The 21,850-nt window shown below is 32.0% G+C and overlaps 2 protein-coding genes, 1 long non-coding RNA gene and 1 other non-coding gene across 6 annotated transcripts; 1 reads left to right on the top strand and 3 right to left on the bottom strand.

Annotated features, from left to right (window-relative positions):
• Window positions 1–1,167: 1,167 nt before the first annotated feature.
• Window positions 1,168–5,452, bottom strand: LOC133676575 (probable envelope ADP,ATP carrier protein, chloroplastic). 3 transcript variants are annotated; one of them, XM_062098266.1, is made up of 11 exons: window positions 4,949–5,452; window positions 4,643–4,699; window positions 4,428–4,490; window positions 4,291–4,347; window positions 4,101–4,184; window positions 3,791–3,859; window positions 3,600–3,712; window positions 3,320–3,489; window positions 2,277–2,355; window positions 1,762–1,885; window positions 1,168–1,420 (listed from the first exon to the last, which is right to left on the bottom strand). In XM_062098266.1, the coding sequence occupies exons 1-10, from the start codon at window positions 5,312–5,314 to the stop codon at window positions 1,771–1,773; spliced, it is 1,173 nt and encodes a 390-aa protein (XP_061954250.1). In that variant the 5' UTR covers window positions 5,315–5,452; the 3' UTR covers window positions 1,168–1,420; window positions 1,762–1,770. The 3 variants fall into 3 exon arrangements, with proteins under 3 accessions (XP_061954250.1, XP_061954249.1, XP_061954248.1); XM_062098265.1 differs by having other exon boundaries at window positions 1,168–1,383; XM_062098264.1 differs by lacking the exon at window positions 1,168–1,420 and having other exon boundaries at window positions 1,450–1,885.
• A 1,659-nt stretch (window positions 5,453–7,111) lies between these two features.
• Window positions 7,112–10,901, bottom strand: LOC133676517 (vacuolar cation/proton exchanger 3-like). The gene is made up of 10 exons (XM_062098197.1): window positions 10,523–10,901; window positions 10,022–10,089; window positions 9,870–9,898; window positions 8,972–9,168; window positions 8,645–8,857; window positions 8,387–8,521; window positions 8,118–8,288; window positions 7,894–8,010; window positions 7,608–7,698; window positions 7,112–7,508 (listed from the first exon to the last, which is right to left on the bottom strand). The coding sequence occupies exons 1-10, from the start codon at window positions 10,787–10,789 to the stop codon at window positions 7,447–7,449; spliced, it is 1,350 nt and encodes a 449-aa protein (XP_061954181.1). The 5' UTR covers window positions 10,790–10,901; the 3' UTR covers window positions 7,112–7,446.
• Window positions 10,902–14,246: 3,345 nt separating this feature from the next.
• Window positions 14,247–14,318, bottom strand: TRNAK-UUU (transfer RNA lysine (anticodon UUU)). The gene has a single exon. It is a non-coding gene; the product is annotated as a tRNA-Lys (tRNA).
• Window positions 14,319–16,076: 1,758 nt separating this feature from the next.
• On the top strand, window positions 16,077–18,923 carry LOC133677051 (uncharacterized). The gene is made up of 2 exons (XR_009835682.1): window positions 16,077–16,468; window positions 16,911–18,923. It is a non-coding gene; the product is annotated as an uncharacterized LOC133677051 (long non-coding RNA).
• The last annotated feature ends 2,927 nt before the right edge of the window (window positions 18,924–21,850 follow it).

The raw sequence follows: 21,850 nt of genomic DNA, 5'->3' as shown, positions 1-21,850 counted from the left end.
CTTCATATTTAATCCTTGTTCTTTTTATTACTATTTTTTCTATTTGTAATGATTTATAGAAGTGAATTTTTTTTTTCAATTTCATCATTTTTTAATTTTTTTCATCTGTTAGATTTAATGTCTGATTTTTTTATTGTTATTTGTTTTGTTTTGAACCATTTTCTTAATTGAATTTATTTTTCAATTTCTCTCTCTCGACATTTAATTTTATTTTTATATCAAATTTGATCTTTATTCTTTTGATTTCTATTTGTATTACTTTAATAAATTTTTTAGATATATGATTTCATCATTCAAAATTAAATTGGTTAGAAAATGAGTTTCTTGGTTGAAGCCTAATCTACGATTTCACTGGTTGCGAGTTTAGAAAATTAACTCAGGATCGGGAGATTCGCTCGGTGTTGCTTGATTTTTCTTTTCTTTTCTTTTTTGAAGCTTGTGTTTTTTCAGTTTATTCTTCTACATTTATTTAATTGGAGTCTAGGATATGTTTTTTTTATTTATTTTCTATAAGGTTTTTCACTAATTTTAAAAATAACTTGAGTTATCTTGAATCTTTTTATTGTCGTTCTTTGTTAAATTTAGCTTTTTAAAAGAATTCTTGTTTTTAAATTAAATTAAATTAACTGATTAAATATAAGTATGATATGCTCACTTTATGATATTTTGCTTGTTTGCTTCCTAGGTTGTTGCTTTAACGACGCATGTGACCTCTTTCAGTGATGTTAGAACTATCTTAGCAAGCTTTTTTTTATTGTGGTGCAGTGTCCATGGCAAGGCGATAACGAGTTTTTTTTCCTTCTCCTCTCGATTATGATATTTACTAGCTTAATTTTTATAGTTTATTATTGCCAATTTTTTTCCTGCTTTATTTACTGTCAATGCCTTTTGTTAATCTTGTTATTGAATTTTCATTAATTGATCTTATTTAACTTACTCAAGTGAATTACCCGTGTCTCAAATCTTTTTTATTTATTTAAATACATTGATTTTACCTAAACATCTTTTTTTTATGTATACCAATTTTTGATCCGGCTTGCGAGAGACACAAATCTAGCAAACCTCTAATTCTTCCTCTTTAAGTTTACCTAGTCTAATCTTCTCTAATTCTCTTCCCCTTAAGTTTCTAGTGAAATAAAAATAAAAATAAAGCATGCCATGAGAACCTTCTCAAACTAAGTTCAGCTGTAGGAAATGACATTGAAAACCTTGCCATATGGATCTCAGTACTGCAATTATTTTGCAGACATAAAGTTGCCTTTCCTAAACTTATTTTATTTTGCTTTACCACTACTTAAAGTTACTCACGCTGATTAAATAAAGGCTCTTGTAGATTTCTGCAGTTCCATGCCCCCTCTGGTACTCTGAGAAAATTGCGCAACTCTGTATGCAGAGAATGTTGTTTCTGCTATTAGGAAACCTGAATACACTACTATTAAGATCATCAAGTGCACAAAATATTATGCATTAATCAGGCAATCAATACAACAAATCATCAGGACCTATGTTACAAGCTAGAATTGCCAGTGGCACCCTAACATCTTTAAAAGAACAGCCTGACCAGCACCTAACCATCTTACGAAAAGAATAGGCTCAGCACAAACTTATTGGCAGCTAAGAATCCTAACCAATCAGGCAGGCACAATAACGGCAAAACCATAATTCCTGCACAAGCATGTACTTCTGGCGCAACGTAATGCCCGCAACAAAAATACTAATGGAACCATGATGGTCGGTAACAATACAAAGAAAATCCATTACCAGGATGGTTCAATTATTGGCAACTTGGCTTTGTTTCTGGCGGTTTTCCTCCACAATTCTCTGAAACTCTTTCTCACTGGCTGCAATTAGACGCTTCACAATATCAAAAGTGGTAAGCCTAATGCTGCAGCAGAAAACAAGGAAAGTAGATTCATGTCAGCCAAGGCAGAAATTTCTTATGAAATCAACAACTTCTCATTGCGTGCCCTTATCCTTTTATGCACAGGAAACAAATAATCTCCACTATTCCAGCACCATTTGGGCTTCGTTAGTGTCTATGAGTTGCAAAACCAAATTTTGCACGGTTATTCTTAAAATGTGGATCCATAATCTTAGATTTTTCAGATTTTCTATGCCAGATCTGATTAATGCATTTTCAGATAGCTAACAAATGCTCAAGTATTCCCAGATCAAAGAAAACCAGAAGCTCATCAGTTTCACATGAACCAAGACATCATATTGAAGGATTTTCCAAGAGCATATATCAAAAAATAAAAAAGGGAATGAAAGTGAACCTGCTATTTGGAAGGGTTTTTAATGCATTGGGAACAAAACCCCTATACAGGCCAATAACTCCATCACGCTGCACGATTCCTGCATCAACAAGAGCACATTATATTTGAATCATCAGTCTCCAAAATAAATTGCAAAATGCAATTAATAACATGAGAAAATTCTGATTAGATCGAGATATGTAACCTATATCAAGACTTGTAAATTTACCCAAGAGCCATTAGGATTCATGCAACGCAACTCAAACAAGGGCTACAGCCACATGAAATTGAAGAGGCTATATTATTTAATAAGACCTAGGAGCTCTATATAGAGTTGATATATGAGCAATGGGTAAGCTGCCTTGCAATATTAAGAAATTCAAGAGCACAGTGTTTGAGAAGCTTGATCCAGTTAGGAACCAAAAACTTGTTTTCATTTTAATTATATTTGGAAAGTATGGATAGAAGCTCTCCTAGCTATAACTTTATAATTTCCAAAATCAAGGTATTTCAGAGAAAGGATTGCAGCTCACCAGGCATTGTAATCAAGTTTCACCTCGCATGTTATGAGCGAGTATACAGATAAAAAGCTCTTTCAACAAAAATTAACATTGCCCTGGCATTGGGCTAAGATTAGAACATGAACAGATTTAAGGCTCTTTCATCTTGAACTACTGTTGCCCTTGGGGCTCAAGAGTCAAGAGGTTAAAAGTTGGAATGTTGTGGAGGGAATGATGGGCTCAATGATCAAATGACAGTAGCACTAATAAATGAGAAAAGCAAGCTAGTCTGATATGAAGTTGATGGTCCTTTTCTTTAGCTGATGTTAGTATCGCTTGCAATCTAAGCCTTTCTTAATTGCAGGACCCTCCTTGCCACTTTCCATGCCTACACTCAAAGAGAGAGAGCTAAATGTTTTAAGCGATGTCTGGGCTAGCCAATACAATATCCACTCTCATATATGTTTAGTCTTGGTCCATGCTACTAGAACCCTTTCATGGTGATTTCTGGGACAATAATTATGTCCATGCATATCTGTACTCTTATTTGTTAGTGCAACTTACCTGGAATGGCATCCAAAACTGATTTGTAAGGTGTACCCTTCATTTGCATTTGTCTTCTTACTGTATCCAAAGGATAGCAAGTGAGAGTTGCAACAGCGGCAGACACCACAGCTGTCAGTAGAGATGATTGAGTCTTCTGTTGATATTTCTCAGGCAATGACTTCTTCACCCTGTTGTTCAAAGAGGGCAGTATCCAACACTTGTTTTATGTTTGTATCCTTTTCCATAAAGGACTAAATAAATAGATAGATAAAAGAAGCTTTAGGATTAATGAGCTCACAAGTCAAAAATGCAAAAGTTCACGGCAATATATGGAGCAATGCCAAGAAGAGAAGGCCCAAGACCATAGTAAAATGATGCAACTCCTTCCTCCCGTAACATTGTTAATGCAATCTGGACAAATAATCAACACTTTTCTGTTCATAAATGATTATCTTGTCATAAGAAGTATTCTAGTAATCAATATCAGACCTCAGACATAGTGCGATACCCAGGTTCAACTGCTAAGCGTAATCTCAGGACATCCAAAGGATATGTTACCTGGACAAATGTAAACAGTAAGATGATTTTAAGATACAAATGCATGTAGTACTGAATACACATTACTTTTTCAAAAAGTAATACAAAGAATTAGATGTCTACGCACACTGTAAAATTTTTAGGAAACAGATTCATACACTTCCTTAAGCAAACACATCATCCTTGACATAACCAATTAAATCCCAACTGATAGCTATGCGATGAAAATTTTCATTTCCATTTCCACTGATGAATTACTCACAAAAGTAGATGTCATGCCTGCACAAGCACCTGCTGCAAGTCTGCCAATAACTGAGAGTTCACCATCCTTTCCCTTAAACAAATTCTACAAATTCACACACACAAAAAAATAATCAACCAAAACAATAATAATTCCAAATACATATAACACTCTCCCACAACTTCCTTATACATATTTTCACTAGGATTACCTTGTAAGTTTCATAAGCAAAGAGCTGGACGGCACTATAAGGTATGATCCGAATCACCTGAAATATTCACCATAAATCCCAAATCGGAAAACAAATCAAATCCTAATTATTCATGAAAGTGAAAAATCGCCAACTACCTGAGGGAGGTTTCCCTTCCAATACCCTTTGACTCCCTCTTCTTTCCCTATCATTACTATCGCCTGCAGTTCATTGACCAATAAGCAACCTCATTAAGATAAACAAGGGAGGCAAGGCTCTTTCCATGCTCGGCTAATTGAACTACAGCTCCATAATCCTGAAATTTCTCGATAAAAAACTTCAAAACATAACCCACATTACATTTGCTACACACCTCAATGAAACCAATTGCCTTCTTAGCACTTTCCTGCCCGGCCCGCACTCCATGAATCTACAAACACATCAAATTAATAATGATTAATCTTATTGATAATGTTCCTAATTATCAATTATTAAAACATTTAAAAATAATGCAAAATTTTATTTTACATTTTTCCGGATCCTACATTTCACTATACTCAAATTCCATTTTCTCAGCAACCAAACAGCAACACTAACGACACCGTTTGCTACAAAATAAAAATATCACCACGAAAAACACGTGATAAAATCCGAAAGCAGAGAAACTTAAAAAGAACACCTGCATGAGTAGCTTAATACGGTCAAGCGGAGCGGTGACGGTCTTCGCGGCTGCACCAGCGACAGCTCCAGCGGCAAAAATCGCAGCATCTCTCGGGAAAAAAGCCAGTATTGCTAACGGATGCTTAAATAGCTGAGCCGTACTCGGCGCGAACTCATTTCCTTTATCTTTCTTATTCTCTGCCATTGAGACTGAAGCAAAATTACCAAAACTGCCATTGCTTCCATCACTCCGGATTCTGCAACTGAATTGCGCGTTTCTCCACAGAGGTTCGCGGTGGTGCGTGGTTTCCGTGAGAGAGCAGTGTGTGGTTTTTAGGTTTGGTAACGTCTGGAAGCAGAGAATGGCCCTCTCTTTGTCTCTCATGGTATGATTTGGTGATTTTGAGAGTTTGTTAGGGGTAGAGAAGGGATAAGGTAGAAACTGTAGAGGTTGTTGCAGAGAGGGAGGAGAGCAAACTGAAAAGAGGGATTTCTTGGGATTTTAAGCAAGTAGAGTAGTGTGACTTTGTTTTATTAATGATTTTAAACTGAAAAGAGCAAATTTGAAATAATTTCTCTATTATAAATTTACTTCAATTCTAATATTCAATTTGAATTTAATTACTAAATTAATTAATTCTAAAAATAAATTAAATTCATTTTATTTTTAAGAAAAAAATTCATTTGATAATAATAAAAGCATTATTATTTTTAAAATATTTCAACAATTAATTTCTTTTCTTATTTATTTTAATCTAAACAAAAATAATTTATATATTTAATATGCAGACTTATATTGTATTTGAATCTCTAAAATAATTTTGAATATATTCTTATAAGCATGTAACTTTTTAGTTTTGAGTACAAGTTTGTCATGTTTATAATTAAAATAGGTATGAAATCTAATTTTAATTAAATATTTTTTTAATATCTTTTTAGAATAATAAACTAAATAATTCATGCTCCCGAGTCTAATTAATACACTTGCTGGTTTTTTTAAATGCAAGTTTGACCATTATATTTGTCATCACGGCATGGTTTTTAGGTCTGGTTTGATAACTGGTCCAATTTAAGATTTGAGTTTTAGATTTTGATCAGGTTATCAGGTTTTTATCTGGTCACTGAATTGTCGAGTCAATGAGTTACAACTAAATTTTTAACTGAATCTTGTCAGGTCGATCTATCAAATCAAATCAAGTTTTTTTTTTAATTTATTTTAACTCGGTTTGATTTAGATCTCAGATCAGCCGGATTGATACGTGAAACAAGCCGGAATTTAAAACAAAATCAAAATTTTGTCCTATTGGAATGGAAGGATGCTATGGCATTCATAACTGCAATGATTTGACAAAACGGAACCTTTTCATTTTGTATTCCTTAATCAAATAAAAATACTTTTGTAAGAAAGCAGCACCAACCACCTTAAACAACTAAAATTTCAATAACTAAAGTTTTTTTTTTCTAATTCACTCAAAAAGATAATTATTTTCAATCCTAGAAACCTTTTTTTAATTTCAAATATAAAATAGGTGGAGGATTGCTCAATTCTTTTAGAGTATTTAGATAATTTAATTTCAAATATAAAACAGGTGGAGGATGTCAAAATCAAAATTCAAAGTTCAAGTATCAAATAACTTAAAAGATCAACTACATTAACATCATTGTTTCAAATAAAAAAAAATTTTAAAAAAGAAAAATAAGTGTAAAGTTCAAATATATTCTTTAAAAGGCCTCCAAATGATGTATTCCCGAGGCCCCATTTGCTGGACTCATGTGAAAGTGTGACATGGCTTGTTTTGTCGGTGCCATTACCAAAACTTCAACCCTGGCTATAGTTTAGAATCTATTACAGCAACAGAGCATACGAAATAATACTGTTATTTTTTAAAAAATAATTTTTATTTTATTTTTATTTTATTTTAAATTAACATTTTTTTATATTTTCAGATTATTTTAATGTATTAATATTAAAAAAATAAAAAATATTATTTTAATATATTTTTAATTTTAAAATATATTTTAAAAATCAATGGTGCCGTTACCAAAACTTCAAAGTCTTCATCACCAAGCAAGATACATAGTTTGGAATACCACACAAACTAAAGGACGAATTGGAGTTAGGCACGTGCTTTTTTCTATATATATATATATATATATATATCGTCAATATAGAGAAATCAAATTGCAAGAACGAACAAGAAATAATTTCCATTTATTTATTAGATTGATATATAGAGGAGTGAAGATAACCCCATGTGCCATACGCCAGCAGCTTCTATATATACTGGCTCAAGAAACAAAAACTCGGTTGCGAAAAACACCCTGAGAAATCCTATACATTACATATATATGCTGTAGCCTTTCTTCATAAAGCTACAATGGTGTTGACTCCTCAGTTACCTTTGAAACAAAATGAAAGAATAACAAAATTCATTCAATCTGTTGATGATGATGTTTTGATGCTGTAATCTTCATCCTGAAGGACAAGCCCTGCGTTCATGATCATATGATACGAATTTAAGCTGCAATGACTGATCCAGCTGCGGACTTGACTCCCAAATCGATGACATTTCCATGGTCTGCATAAAAATAAAATACAAATTTTGGATATGGAATGGATGGAAAGGGATAGATTCAAAATTCTTAACTAAGCCTCAAAAAATGTTGTTAGTCCTTACTCAATGGTGTCTTGTTTAAGAAAAAGCACGCCCCAATAACAACGTAGCACAGCAATAGAGCCAATCCTTTCAGGTAGTGAGAAGTACCGTCCTGTAACAAATAAGGGGAAGCAATTTCCTTAAGCATTAATGGACTAGCATGCACAGAATGAACTATACTAATTCTTTAATTAATTAGAGCAAGAAAAAGGAGATTCTGTTGTTAATATGCTTAAAATTAAAGTAATTTTGGTGTTATTGATTAGCTTAACTGAAGCTTTGGTTAATACTTAATCATATATAATACCTGTAAGGTGAAGGCTGTGGTGATTATTGATAAGGTAAGAGCACCAGTCTCAAGGAGATTGAAGTTAAGATCCATTTCAATGCCCAAAATCCAAGCAACAATTACACAAAGTGGAACCTGCAGAAAGTTGTGGTATATAAGTTCAGTCAGACCAATCATTTTCTTTTGGCGAGAAGGAAGGTTAGATCAAAGACACCGTTTGAGTTTTTAATTATGAAACTTACCACAAACATAGCAATTTGAGTTGCAGAGCCTAGTGCAACACCTAAAGATATATCCAACTTGTTTTTAAAAGCAAAAATGACTGCTCCAGCATGTTCAGCTGCATTTCCAACAATTGGCAGCAAGATAATGCTAATGAAGCTGACAGAAAGGCCCCAAGATTCTGAAGCATCCTGTGGAATCAAGAGGCATATTTTCTCAGTCCATGCCAGAGTAATATTAGAAGTAATTATGAACAGTTCTCTTACAAGATGCTTGATAGTTTAGTTACCTCGATCGTGCCCACAACATATTCTGACAACAAGGCTATGACAGCAGTCATTCCAACCAACCAAACTATTCCACTCCAGAATCCTATCACAGGTGTTTCTTCTGAAATTACATCATCGCCATCTTCCGCGGATTCCTGAAGAGTTGCGCCAATCAATTAATAACTCAGCCAATCTAACTTGACAGAAACTTCAAATGCATTTTAATTTGATCACACCATTCAGAAGGAAAAAGGATAATTAGAGTAAGGATTAATCACCTCTTGTGCTTCAAATAGTTGCCTGTGTGTCACTAACTGAAAGATAATGTATGTAACGTATGCAAGCAGCATTATAATGCTGCTTACTCTCGACAACTGCAGTGTTGGGACTTCCGTGAGGGAAACGGAGGCTGCAGAAATCCGAAACAACAGTGGCAGCATATGGCACAGCAATGCCAGGAGCAAAAGCAGCGCGTTCACGTCAGCTTGTCTCTGTTTCATTTATAACCATGCCAGTGTTATCATCTAACTGTGGCCGCCATGATAAAGCTAGAAGAAGAAGAGTTCAGAACTGATGAACATTTCAAATTACAACAGCTAGCTTACCCTATCATATTTTTGTTCCTTTCCAAGGTTGGCAATGCCACCACAGAAGAGAGAGGTGCCAAGAACCAAAAGTAGGTTTGATAGTATGGAACCCAAGAGTGAATATTTCACCACTTGTATCTTGTGTTGCCAGAGTGCAAAAATAGCTATTATCAGTTCTGTAGCATTACCACATGTTGCATTTAGGAGCCCTCCCACTGCAAAAACAAAGATTAGAAGGAGTTAAATTTCACGCTTCCTTCATTTTTCTTCAGTAATCTTATGAAACTTCCATACATGTATGACGTGAGATGACAAGCCCAATTCCAGTACCAAGGTTTTTTCATGAACACGAATTAACATTCATTATTAAAAAATAATATAAATCAAGATCTCAATTAATGAATACAAATTTAAATCTCACCGATTTATTATATATAATAAAAATCAAATATAACATAAAGTAATATGAATTTATATAAATTAATTTCAAATCTAATTTTTTTTTAAAAAATTAAATACTATAATGATACAAAGAATTCCTCGTCCTTTTGAATTGACATATCACTGAAAGTAAATGACATAGCAAGAAGCTTTTTAATGGTAAGGGACAATAGAAGAGTTAGGAAATCTTTTTGGTAGGTTGGTCTGAATCATATACCACCAAGCAACTATCAATTTTTTTTTTTTTTTCCTTATCACGAGAAAGCTTGGAAGTAGGTCGATCCCATCATTTTTTTTAATTAATTAAGTTTGATACGACTAAATAAATAATTTGATGTTGAAATGTTGGCTTCTCTTATATCGCTCGAATATTTTATGCTACCATACATTAAGTTTCTCAAGAAAAACAGCCTTCCACTCCCTTCATAGCACCAAATATGAAATATTTATCAGAGATAATAGCGGGGTCGAGTACCTGTCGGACCAGTGTAATAAGCAATTTGCCTGCAATTTTTGAAAAATACACCCATAAAGAAAATTAGTGATCAATTCCAATCTCTGCGTACAGCTTGCTTGTTTATAAGATTGAGAAATCAAATAGTAGTTTATAATATATAGTCCCCTTACTCTGTCAAAAAGCTGACACGTTCTGCAAGTGGGGTCAGTCCAAGCAAGCTCAAAGCAAAAACCCAGGGCTGCGTACATGAAATCACAAACACTATCAGATTAAAATTTAATTAATTCTATCCAATTTATAGCTATTATAAATGGGCCATTTTTGCAAGCATAATTAATATTGAGATTCAAAATTATTAAAATAAATAAATCATATGGGAATGTAACAAAATAACTCGAATGATCAAGAATTCAGCAGGTTTTTAAAGGGGTGGCAAGTTCAACAACTCATTTTTCCTCTAGTTTTCGGATTTGTGTGGATTAATCGATCAATTCTAATTAGTCTACCATCATTTCCATATTTGAAAAATGATTTGGATAATCACCATCAACATGTAAGACGATTTGATCACATAAAACGAGCGACCAGGATCACCCCACAAGTGTCCAGAACTTTCTGTTCTATTATGCAAACCCTAAGAGAAACTGATATATAGGGAAATGAATACTTACTCTTCCAAAGCCATAACATTCAGCAGCAATGGCTAGTGGGATGGCAGGAAAAAGAACTGTAAGTTTAGTCCCCAAAATGACCTCTTGAAGGTTAGTTAACAAGTGTCTAAGCATTCCACATCGAACTTTCGATACAAGAGTGAGGTCTGACTTCTTGCGCAATGACGAGGATGACATGTTGTGTGCGGTCCTGCCATGTCTTATCTCCTTGCTTGAGCCCTTAAGGTTTCCATTCTCCAAGAGCCATGGTTCCTGCAATGAGGCCATTGTTGGGTTCGCAACAAAACCAATGGTATTGCTAAAGTGTAAGAAGTAAAGCCAGGCTGTGGATTGTGTTCTTCTGCTTCTCTGTCTTAGTGTTATTGAAAGGGTCTGGGAAATACTGCTATAAATAGGAGCTGGAATGCTTTATTTTTGATATGGAGAGAGGGAGAGATATTGAGCTGCTTACTGCGCCTTCCTGGAAATTTCGTATTTTGTTTTCATATTGAAGGCAGGAAAGGCCAGTGACTTGGATACAGTAATTTCTTTAGTTAATTATAGATTTTACTTCGGTTTTACGAAAATCATATTGATGAATTATTGATTTTTGGTTAATAGAAATAAAAAATTGCAGATGACGTTGTACCATAGGGACGAAAACTAAATCATAAACTTCGAAGAATAGAAAATAATTGCCAGATTCAAAAGTACCTTTGTATATGTTATAACAATAGAAATAGTAATCGAGCACAAGAAAACAAGAACTTCAATGGATCGATGTTGCATAGGTGGTAAGAGTGGGCATATTGCTCAATCTTGCAATTCTCGAATACATGAGTATAAAGCTCAGACCATCTTAACCATGTAACCATTTACGATATTTAGTATTGATAGGTGGTGGATTGATTCTAGTACTAGTCGACATGTTTGTTATGCTCGAAATTGGTTCAAAGTTTACCATCCATGCAAGTGATTATGCTTGATGATCCGATCACATACCATTCAAGTGCTTGGTAGTGGAGAGGTAGGTTAAATTTCACTTCTAGAATAGTAATGATTTTAAAGGACGTGATGTACCTGCCTTCCATGAGAAAGAATTTAGTTTTGTTTAAAAACATGTAGATGCTTGTTTTTTAAAGTGTATTTTTGTTTTTAAATATATTAAAATAATATTTTTTTATTTTTTTTAAAATTTATTTTTGATATTAGTATATTAAAACAATTTAAAAATACTAAAAATTTAATTTAAAACAAAAAAAATTTAAAATTTAAAATTTAATGAAAAGCCAGCTCAACTACAACCCCAAATAATACCTTAATGTTAGTTTTTCTTCTTAACAAGGCTTATTTTAAAGAAACTATAGATTGTATCCATAAATAATCACTAAAAAAGTATTGGCAAAAAAATATTGAATGATTTAAGTTAATTCACATTTTTATGAACCTAAAGGAATTTAAACTAGTAAAGGAAATAAATATTTTATTATTTTATAGATGATTTTTTTAAATACACTTACTTTTACTTGATGAAAAATAATTTAAATTAAGAATTTCCCAGAAAAACTAAAAATCAAATCAGCAGAAAAATTAAAGGAGATAAAAGTGATAAATACCTAGAGTATGAATCTTTTAAATTCAACATATATGTTCAAGCATTGGGAATAATCTATCTTAGCATTCTCTCAATGGTGTGGCTGGGATGAAAAATATAATTCTATTTTAGTCGAGAAATGCAAATAAAAATAAATAAAATTTGAATAAGTCAAATTTGAGATGCTTCAGAGTTCGAAGATGTTTTTTAGCCTATATAAGGCTAACATATCCCAAAATACCTTAACCACTCATTCGAGTTGCTTAGAGGTTACCATATCCTAAAGGTTTTTTAAATGGTGGAGTCTTGGACTCATTCACCTTGTATAAAGGTGGAGTTGAGTCCTAGGTTTGTTCCATTGATTAATATATAATTTACAAATCATATAATTAAAAGCGTAAATCTCCTTTTATATATATATATATATATATATATATATATATATATATATATATATATATATATATATATATATGACTTGGGGCCAACCACGTGCACTAAAAAGCTAAAACCTTGTGAAAAAATCCCATCCAAACCCATTAAAATTTTTAATTTATATTAAAAACACAAACTAAAATTTTTCATACTACAAAAAAAAAAAAAAACAATTTGTATAGTGAAAATTGGATACTCTACTATAATCTTTTTCAGTTTGCATCAATGAACACAAGTCAAGAATCTTTAAGCATATCGCTATAAACTTTCCAACAACTTTATCAAAAAAGAAAGAAGAAGGTGTTAAGTAAAATCAATCGAGTTTGTTTGGCTGCACGATTTAACTTGTTTTTTTATTAAAAAAAATATTTTTTTATATTTGTTTTTATATATCAATGTTAAAAATATTTTTTAAAAAATAAAAAAAATTATTTTAATATATTTCTAAATATTTTTAAAAATAATTATAATCACACCTTTAATATCAAAGAATCATCTCAATTCAAAAACTGAAACTATTACGTAAGGTATGAGAATATAATTTATATTATTTTTAAATACATCATCTCAAATGAAAGTTTTTTGGACTTGAAACTTGCATAAACTCACATTACCTTATGCTTAATTTTTATCAAATAAATGAGCGATTGTGAGATTCGAACTTGTGATCGGTTGTTCATCAATACTCTGATACCATATAATAAAATCATTTCAATCCAAAAACTTAAACTATTAAATAAATTATTAAAATATAATTTATATTATTTTTTAATATCCTCGCAACCGAAAATGCTCCACAGTCTTTCCTTCCAATCTACAACTAAAAAAACAAATTCGAAGGATATGGATTCGGTGGGAGAGATATGTAGAGTTGTCTCAACTCAACATCCGCTGCGTAATCTTGTAAGAGTTTGTGTTCTTCTTGTTTTGACAAGGTACATGTACCGATAAGTCAAATTTCCTTATTATTCTGTGATGTTGACTTCGAGTTCGGAAAAGATCTCATGGATGGATATCACCATCTAAACAGAAGGCTGAGGTACAGCATGCCGTACTTAGGAGGTGTTGGAGGAGGAAGCTTCCTGGAAACTTCCCTTCAAAACATGGTTATGGGTTAACGTTCTATTATTGCAAACCAGAGACCTCCCGCTACTTCTATTACGCTTCATATGAGAAGTTTTCCTACGCCAAGAAAGGGCCTTTTCTGAAAACGGACGCGATTGTTGTATCTAGGATTGTTTTGATTGTAATGTTAAATAATTATTTTAATTTAATAATTTAAGTTGGTTGAAAAATTTTAATATATAATTTATATTATTTTTAATATATTTTTTTAAGTTTAAAACTTACACAGTTTTATACTATTTTGTGATCGTTTGGTTATCAAAATTCTGATATAATATCAAATAATCATCTTAACCTAATAGCTTAAACTATTAGATGAGATTTCAATATATAATTTGATATTAGAAAATAATTTTTAAAAAATATATAAAAAAATTATTTTAATATATTTTTGAAAAAAAACCCACCTACTCTTAAACTCACATATAATTAATGTTTCTAAATTAAAATTATTATGATAACGTAAGTGAGAAGTAATATGATTTTTTTGTAGACAAGATTAATAACTGAACATTATGGAGCGTCAAGTATTCTCTCTCAAGCCATATAAAAAACGGGGAAAAACTAAATTGTTAAAAGCTAGACAAACGACGCCGTCTGTGGGGATCGAACCCACGACCACATGGTTAAAAGCCATGCGCTCTACCACTGAGCTAAGACGGCTGGCTGTTTACGGCGTTGAAGTTAACATATATTGAATAAATAATATACTATGTCTTCTCCTCGATCTTAATGGTTTTTACCGGTTTGGAAACTGGAGTACCGGTGTTGTAGGAGAGTGCGGCTTAATTTACGAGGGAAAGCCCGTCGGAAATTCCAGTTACGTCGTCGTAATTAAATGAGAAACATAAGCCATAAAATTTAAAATATCATACAGCTGTGCCTAATCTATATTTACTCTTGTGCATGACATGCCCTTGTGTCCATCCAGGAATAAGTTTGATTTTTTTTTGAGAAATTATTAGATTAATCTATTTTGTTATTTAAGATAATATATCAAGTTAATTAATATTAAGCATCAATGAATTTGTACATATTATTTTGTGCATTTATTAAATATTTTATTTCTTAAATATAATTGTTCCATTAAATGTGATAGTATTAAGATTCTACATATCATTAATTATTAAATGGATTACTTGAACAAATTTAATTATTTGTAAGAGTTTTACTGATTGATTTATGATCTTAGATGGTGAACATAGATCCCTTGTTTTATTAAACTAATATAGGAATATATATTTGATACCATCAACTATATATTATAATTTAAATCACCTTAATTTTGACTTGGATGAAATATATATAATACTAGTAATTAATATCATTAATTACTAGCTATCTTGGGTTCAACTCTCAGAAAAGACGATAAGAAATAAATTTCTTGTAAATTAATTTGTATGTTATATTGTGGTTGGTTAGTGTTTTTTTTTTTAAAAAAAAGAAGTGTAAAAACATAATTAATTTAAGGTCCCGTTTGTTTGCAGGGAAGTAGTTTTTTTTGGAAAGTGAATTCCAGAAAAGTGAATTATTTTTCGATGTTTGGTAGTGTAATGAAAAATAAATTGAAAAACAATTTCTAGTGTTTGGCTATGTCATAGAAAATGAGCTGTAAAATAACTTATTAATGTTTTATTTTTTTAAGTTTATTAAAATAATGAGGAACAAATCTTACAAATTAAAAAGTGGAATGAGAATGAAATTGAAAAAAATATAATTTTATAAATTATCTCAAATAAAATAAATAATAATCAAAATAATAGAAATCAAATCTAAAAAATAAAATGAAAGATGAAGAAATTAAAATAATAATAATTAACATTTCATAAATTATTTTAAATAAAATAAGTAACAATCAAAAGAATAAGGATCAATTTAATAGATAAAAAACTTCAATAAGAAAATAATAAGGAAAAAGCAAATAACAATTATAAAAATAGGAACTAAAGTTAATATAAAAATTAAATTTTAAGAGATGAAATTGAAAAATAAATATTCAAAATAAAATATATATAGCAATCAAAAGTTTGAGAATTAAATTTGATATAATCAGCAAATAATATGACATTTCTAAATTTTTCACAACTTTCGGAAAGTGTTTCCGCCTAAACTTTTCAGAAAAACACTTTCCTGGAAACCAAGCCAAATTTTTCTTTAATTGAAAAGTGTTTTTTGTTGATCAACTTTTCTAATAGCAAACAAATACAGGAAAATTTAAAAAGTAATTTTTTTAAAAATAAACAAACCCTGAAAAAAAAAGAGACCAAGAAAAAGAAAAGGCAAACAGAGAATCTATTTGAAACTGAGGCCTAGAAAACAGTTAAAAAAAAAGTGCCAAAGTACGTCTAGACATAAAGAAATTCTTGATACTAATGTGTGACCAACCGATTAAAAGGTAGGAAAAGGCCAAGTCAACGAAGGTAGAAAGAAATTTCCCATGAACAGTGTTCGGATTAAGCCTTCCAATGGCCTATATATTTACCATTCAGGAAGGTTATCAAATCTATGGTGGAACTTCGGCGACCTGAAATCTCATTTCCTCCGTTCTGGTATTCCTGAGCAGTCGTTGAAGTTATTCAGAGTTACTTCCTCGGTTGCCATTTCACTGCCGAAAGAGTTGATTTTTCTTCTTTTTATATTTTTTTATATGTGACTGTGGAGTGACTTGTCAGGTATGTACTGGGAAGTTTTCCTCAACACGTCTCCGCAGAAAATCAATTGAAAGGCTTTGGTGGGTCTACAAGCTGGTACACTGATAATATTTCGAGAGGAGGTTCTTACACCAGCAATATTTGGACGACTAATCTATGCGGGTAGGCATGCAATTGTAGAATAAAGTAATAATTTTGAGAATGTTTTACTAGTCCTTTTTATATATGAAGTCAAGTTTGACAATCTACTTCTTCTTCTCAAAAAAAAAAATAAACGAAGAAAAAACCCTACTCTCTTGGCTTCACTGAAAAAATCCCACATCAACATCGCTCAAGGAAATGCATAGTGGCATGATAATGTTTGTGTTTTTTCTAAAAGGGCATGATTTTATTTTATTTTTCTCTTTTTCTTTGGATTAATTCAAACTATAAAAATAGAATTTGTTGTTATATTCATCAATGCATGCCGACTTTTCTCAATATACTGGACAAACAAGCTTTCTATTGCGGGTTCTTCATCATCACTTCACTCCAACAGCACCACTTGTTTTATTCTCTCTTCCAAATCTTGGATAGCAGCAACCTTACGATAGATTTTCCACAGGCCACACCCAAATGTTTGCCCCACAGCATGTGTGTTGAACCCTAGACAGCTTCTGCGAAGCTTCCTTCCTGCCTCAATTTTTGGGAATATCTCTTTCGCATCTTGGCACCTCGGCTTTAACTTCTAAAATCCCAGTTTCTTAATTAAACAATAAAAAAAAATCAATGGATAGCATTTTTTTGGGTAATCGGAGGGATACATATTGTTATGTAATTATCAATTATCTGTTATCATCCCATTTTCTTAAAGGTTTTGTTTTCTTCTTCTTATAAAACTGCTGAACTGCATAATTTATAAGAAGACAAATTTCCTGCAAGAATTAATATTACAAAATAGACAACATCGAATGACATCTCTTGCCCAAATCGAGGGGCCAAAGTTTCTCATGAATGTTTCGAGAATATATATATACGCACACATACAGACGACAATAATTACAAGCTCATGCAATTTCCTCGAAGTTTCCTCCTCTTCGGCAGAGGGCTGAACAAAATCGGCATGCAGGTACCACCTTTTTTGTTTGCATTGCTTGTTATCGACGTATACTTCTTTTATGACCAGAAACCAGCTCGTGGTATGTCATTATTGGTCGAGGTGATAGAGTCGAAGGATATTGCTGCCTGTCAATTTGGATATTCAGTGAGTGGCTCAAATCATACACGGTACACAGTACTTGATGGCCTCAGACACCGACTATTTTTCTCAACTTGAACGTAATCTATGTCACGAGTATCTTTCAGTTAAGCCGACCTCAAAACTAGGCAACTTTCATAGTCGTAGTAAATATTTAAAAGATGGGCTTGGTATTATTTTTTAAAATATTTTTTATTTTAAAATAATATTTTTTTATTTTTAAAAATTATTTTTTATATTAGCATATTAAAATAATATAAAAATACTAAAATATATTAATTTAAAGCAAATACAAAAATTTTAAATTTTAAATTATTTTTTTTAAAATACAAAAACATACAAACACATAGTTTACTTTGACTAGATGACTTGTAGGAAAGTATAATGAGGATGGTGGAAAAGCTAAATAGAAATGCAACCTACGGAACTAAGGCTGTATGTAATTATGTTTTAACCTATGTTTATGTGTATTTTAAAAATATGTTTGGAATGAAAAAAATATAAAATTGTTGTTTTTTTATTGTTTTTTTAATAATTTTGATATATTAATATAAAAAATAAAAAATATTTTTAAAAAGCATATGTTATACAAGAAATATTAGGTATGTTCAAATTTTAGATGATTGGAGAACTTCGAGAAGTCTACAAAGGTTGAAATTATAATCCCACCAAGAAAGAGCACATGCACATGAAGCATAGCTAAATTATAATCCCACCAAGAGCACATGCACCCTTTCCATGCTAGAAACACATGCTACTATTTTTTTTATTGCCTCTACCCGATTTTGAGCGGGCAGAGAAATTACTCTGGAATCTTCTCCTGACACTCACCCTTCTCATCTCTTATGAATAATGTCTCATCTACAAGATTTCCTCCCATTTTATATTTGATAACAAAATCAAATCCTATCAGCTTGTATAGCCTCCTTTGTTATGTAATGACCCCACAAATTTTTGAGACCCTGCTGCTATTTTTTTTAGTTTCAGCTTTCTGGAAGTGGAGGCATCTGTAGAATTTAACACAAACAGGAGCTTGTTTAGGAAGTGATGGAATCTGATGATCTTGCTTATGCTAGGGTAGTAAGCCCTTTGGGCCACAAAAGAGCTCCTTATACTTATTCGAGAGTGGCTACGTTGGTGGAGGAATCCGGCTGTCTTCCTTGGTGGAGCTCCCATCATGAATAGCTTCAGTAAAACCCATTCTTTTGTCTTGACAGTCACCTTCTCTGTTTGGTGCTCATTGAATTTATTTGGAATAACATTAGGATAATTATAAGATAGGAATAACATTAGGATAATTATAAGATAGTCCACAACGATTTGGACTCTCTTCCAATTGTAATGCATGCCTTAATTACTATCCTGACCTTTAAGTGTTTAGACGTTAGTATTATCTATTTTGGAAGCTTCACCAAAGCTATAGAGGTCATCTTCCTATCATTATATATGCCTTCAACGTTTAACTGAAAAATCTTTCCGTCTCTTGACTATTAACTATGTATTTTTATCACAAACGAATACTTGAATTGCAAATGTTAATCAAATAATTTCACTACTATATTTAATAGTTTTATTGACATATTCTTTTGTTGGTATTTACTCTACTATTATGTCAGTGCGAATTTTATCGACTGATTCACGGACAGAAAATATCATTCAGTAAACCTCTCGTCCGTAATTTCTTTTCTGTCAGCATTTTTGTTAGTAAAAAAAACCAAAGGTTTTACAGACAAAAAATGCAAGCAAAAAAAATATTACCTGCTGGAATATAACAACAGAATTATTCTGTCGGTGATTGGCAATGATATTTGAAGTAATTTTATTCCAACCTCTGTAAAATACCGACAAAATTAATATGTTGGTGATATAACAGTTGAAGTGGTATATGTAGTAAACTTTTTCAAACTCTCTGGAATATACCAACATATTGTATCCGTCGGTATCTCCATCCATAATAATTAAAAATATATATTTTAAAAAAGATCTATTTTTTAAAAAAATAAAAAAATTAAATTTTATAAAATTCAAGTACGTAAAAATAAATTATCTTAATATAAAAGCCAAATATTCATTATAAATTTATTTGTTCAAATAAAATTAAATTAGAACAACGGGGGCGCTACAGGAGAAGAAAGAGGCTTGTCATTCTCGAGATCATTTAGCCAAAAAAGGGCGCACACATATCACCCATTTATGATCTCATATCTATGACCATTCGGTGGAGTTCTTCATAATCCGCAGAGATTCGTTCATATTTTTTAGTGAGATGGGTCGTATGCTCTTGTAAGGCCGCGACCTCCTGAAATTATGCGCTCGATATTGATTGTGAGCTCCTAACGGTTTAGACACTACGGGTCGTCCGTAAGTTCTTGGTCGTAGTGTTGGAGAGTCCTTGCACCCGATTTCTATCGAATCCACTAGATGATCCTGCCTCAATCCACAAATCTGGATCGAAATCTGGGTAGGTCGAAGGATCATCCTTGTATCTCTCCCTCAACCAGTTGTTATATGTCTCCTAAAAATAAAAAATGAAATCATCAAATTCAATTCAATAAAATAAAATAATAACTTACAAAAGAGAATGGTTAAACAAACATACCACAAAGTGTTAAATGCAATTGTCAACAAATAGTTGCATCCTTTTTTGACGGTTTTCACTCTGCACGTGTGTCTCTATAAAAAGTTTCATTGGGCTTGGCTCACGTCCAAGAGTCGTAGCCTGTAAGAAAAAAAAATATTGCAAGTTAAATATATTTATAAATAACAACAAATTAATTAAAGATAGATGTGATTAAAATTAATCTTACCATTTGCTTCGTATACAAAATGAATATAACAAAGCCATTGGTATACGTGGTAACTGAACCATGAATTTATTGGCTTTAGTTCCTTACACCGGACTGTTAGCGCCGTGTGAAATACTCGGATGTCACATGCTAAATATATTTCACCCATATGTTTTCCAGGATGTATGGCAACCTGAAATCCTTTCAAACCGCCACTCATAGCCGTCCATGACCACTTATAGGCACTCATGGTCACTCAAATCCATTTATGGCCACTCATGCCCAACCATAGTCATTCATGACAGCTCATAGGTCTTCATGACCATTTATTTTCAAAAATATCATGAATATTTATACAGGTCTCCACGACAATATCCAAAAGAATTAGGGGTCCTTTTACATGTCTTCATGATTGTTTATCTATAAAAGGATTATAAATCCTTCTCTTAGTTTATGTGACCATTTATCTCTAAAAAAAATTTTCATAACGAGATTTTCATGTCTCCAAAACAAATTTTTCATGTCTATAATAAAATACCCACTGTAAGATGTGTGTGTGTGTGTGTGTGTGTGTGTGTGTGTGTGTGTGTGTGTGTGTGTGTGTGTGTGTGTGTGTGTGTGTCCTGCAGGCATGTTCATAAAACCCACGAGATGAAGAATTCTTATCTCTTTTATAAGCATCTTAACAAAAGTCGCAATAAGGTAACATGACATGTATAATCTTTCTTTCCTCAAACTTCTACTTGTTAAGTCTTTCAAACATTATTGTTTAAACAATTCAGAGGGCAAATGATGGTGTATGAAAACAAAAAAAATAAAAATAAAAATAAAAATAATTATAGTCCTCTAAGCCTGATTTCCTTGCTATTTAGACCAGGCCTAAACAGGTAACCATCCTAGTGCACACCTATGTTGACTCATCTCAGGTTATCCAATACCCCTACCATAGACATACATTTCAATGTATTTTCAAGTTTTAAGAAGTTAGAGTGGGCAGTAGTGCTACCCACTAATGCATACTGGCACGTAAAATTTTCTATGCAAAGTAAAGTATCTTCTTTCTCGCCAATGTCACTTCCTTTCATATATCACCTTAAAGACACTTACTAACTGTCCACCTCTTCATTAATGGCGCAACGAGGCACCATAACAAATTATGAGCACTAACCTCTCTATTAATGATATTTATTTCTCTTTACTCTCCAAGAGGTAAGCTCATATGATTGAGACGTATAAATTCCTCCGGTCACCATGCAAGTTAAAAGGAAAAACCACCATAAGTTCATTTAAGATATTCAACAATTCATTAAACAACATCACTAATAAAGAAGTTCATACAAGATATCACAAAACTCTTGGCCACTCATGGTTAATATGTAAAAAGCACCACGCCTTTTAATTTTTATTTATGTATAAAATATTTTATGATAAAACAACATTATAGTTGATTTTTAAGAATTTGACCTTTTTAGTGGAAAAAAAAGGAGTCGAATTAAATTTTGATATAAACAATAATGGGTT

Source organism: Populus nigra, chromosome 17 (genome assembly GCF_951802175.1).
Source record: "Populus nigra chromosome 17, ddPopNigr1.1, whole genome shotgun sequence".
Taxonomy (NCBI): Eukaryota; Viridiplantae; Streptophyta; class Magnoliopsida; order Malpighiales; family Salicaceae; genus Populus; species Populus nigra.
The sequence above is the reverse complement of the archived record's forward strand: the minus strand, read 5'-3'. Positions and strand labels throughout refer to the sequence as shown.

What these genes read in the sequence shown, in the direction of transcription:
- LOC133676517 (XM_062098197.1), bottom strand. Translation starts at nt 10,789, where the DNA reads ATGGCCTCATTGCAGGAACCATGGCTCTTGGAGAATGGAAACCTTAAG. An exon ending in CTCAAATTGCTATGTTTGTG is followed by an intron (nt 8,011 to 8,117) that starts GTAAGTTTCATA and finishes AACTTTCTGCAG; the next exon opens with GTTCCACTTTGTGTAATTGT. An exon ending in CCACAGCCTTCACCTTACAG is followed by an intron (nt 7,699 to 7,893) that starts GTATTATATATG and finishes TATTTGTTACAG; the next exon opens with GACGGTACTTCTCACTACCT.
- LOC133676575 (XM_062098266.1), bottom strand. Translation starts at nt 5,314, where the DNA reads ATGAGAGACAAAGAGAGGGCCATTCTCTGCTTCCAGACGTTACCAAAC. An exon ending in GGTATCGCACTATGTCTGAG is followed by an intron (nt 3,713 to 3,790) that starts GTCTGATATTGA and finishes TTATTTGTCCAG; the next exon opens with ATTGCATTAACAATGTTACG. An exon ending in AAAACCCTTCCAAATAGCAG is followed by an intron (nt 1,886 to 2,276) that starts GTTCACTTTCAT and finishes TTTCTGCTGCAG; the next exon opens with CATTAGGCTTACCACTTTTG.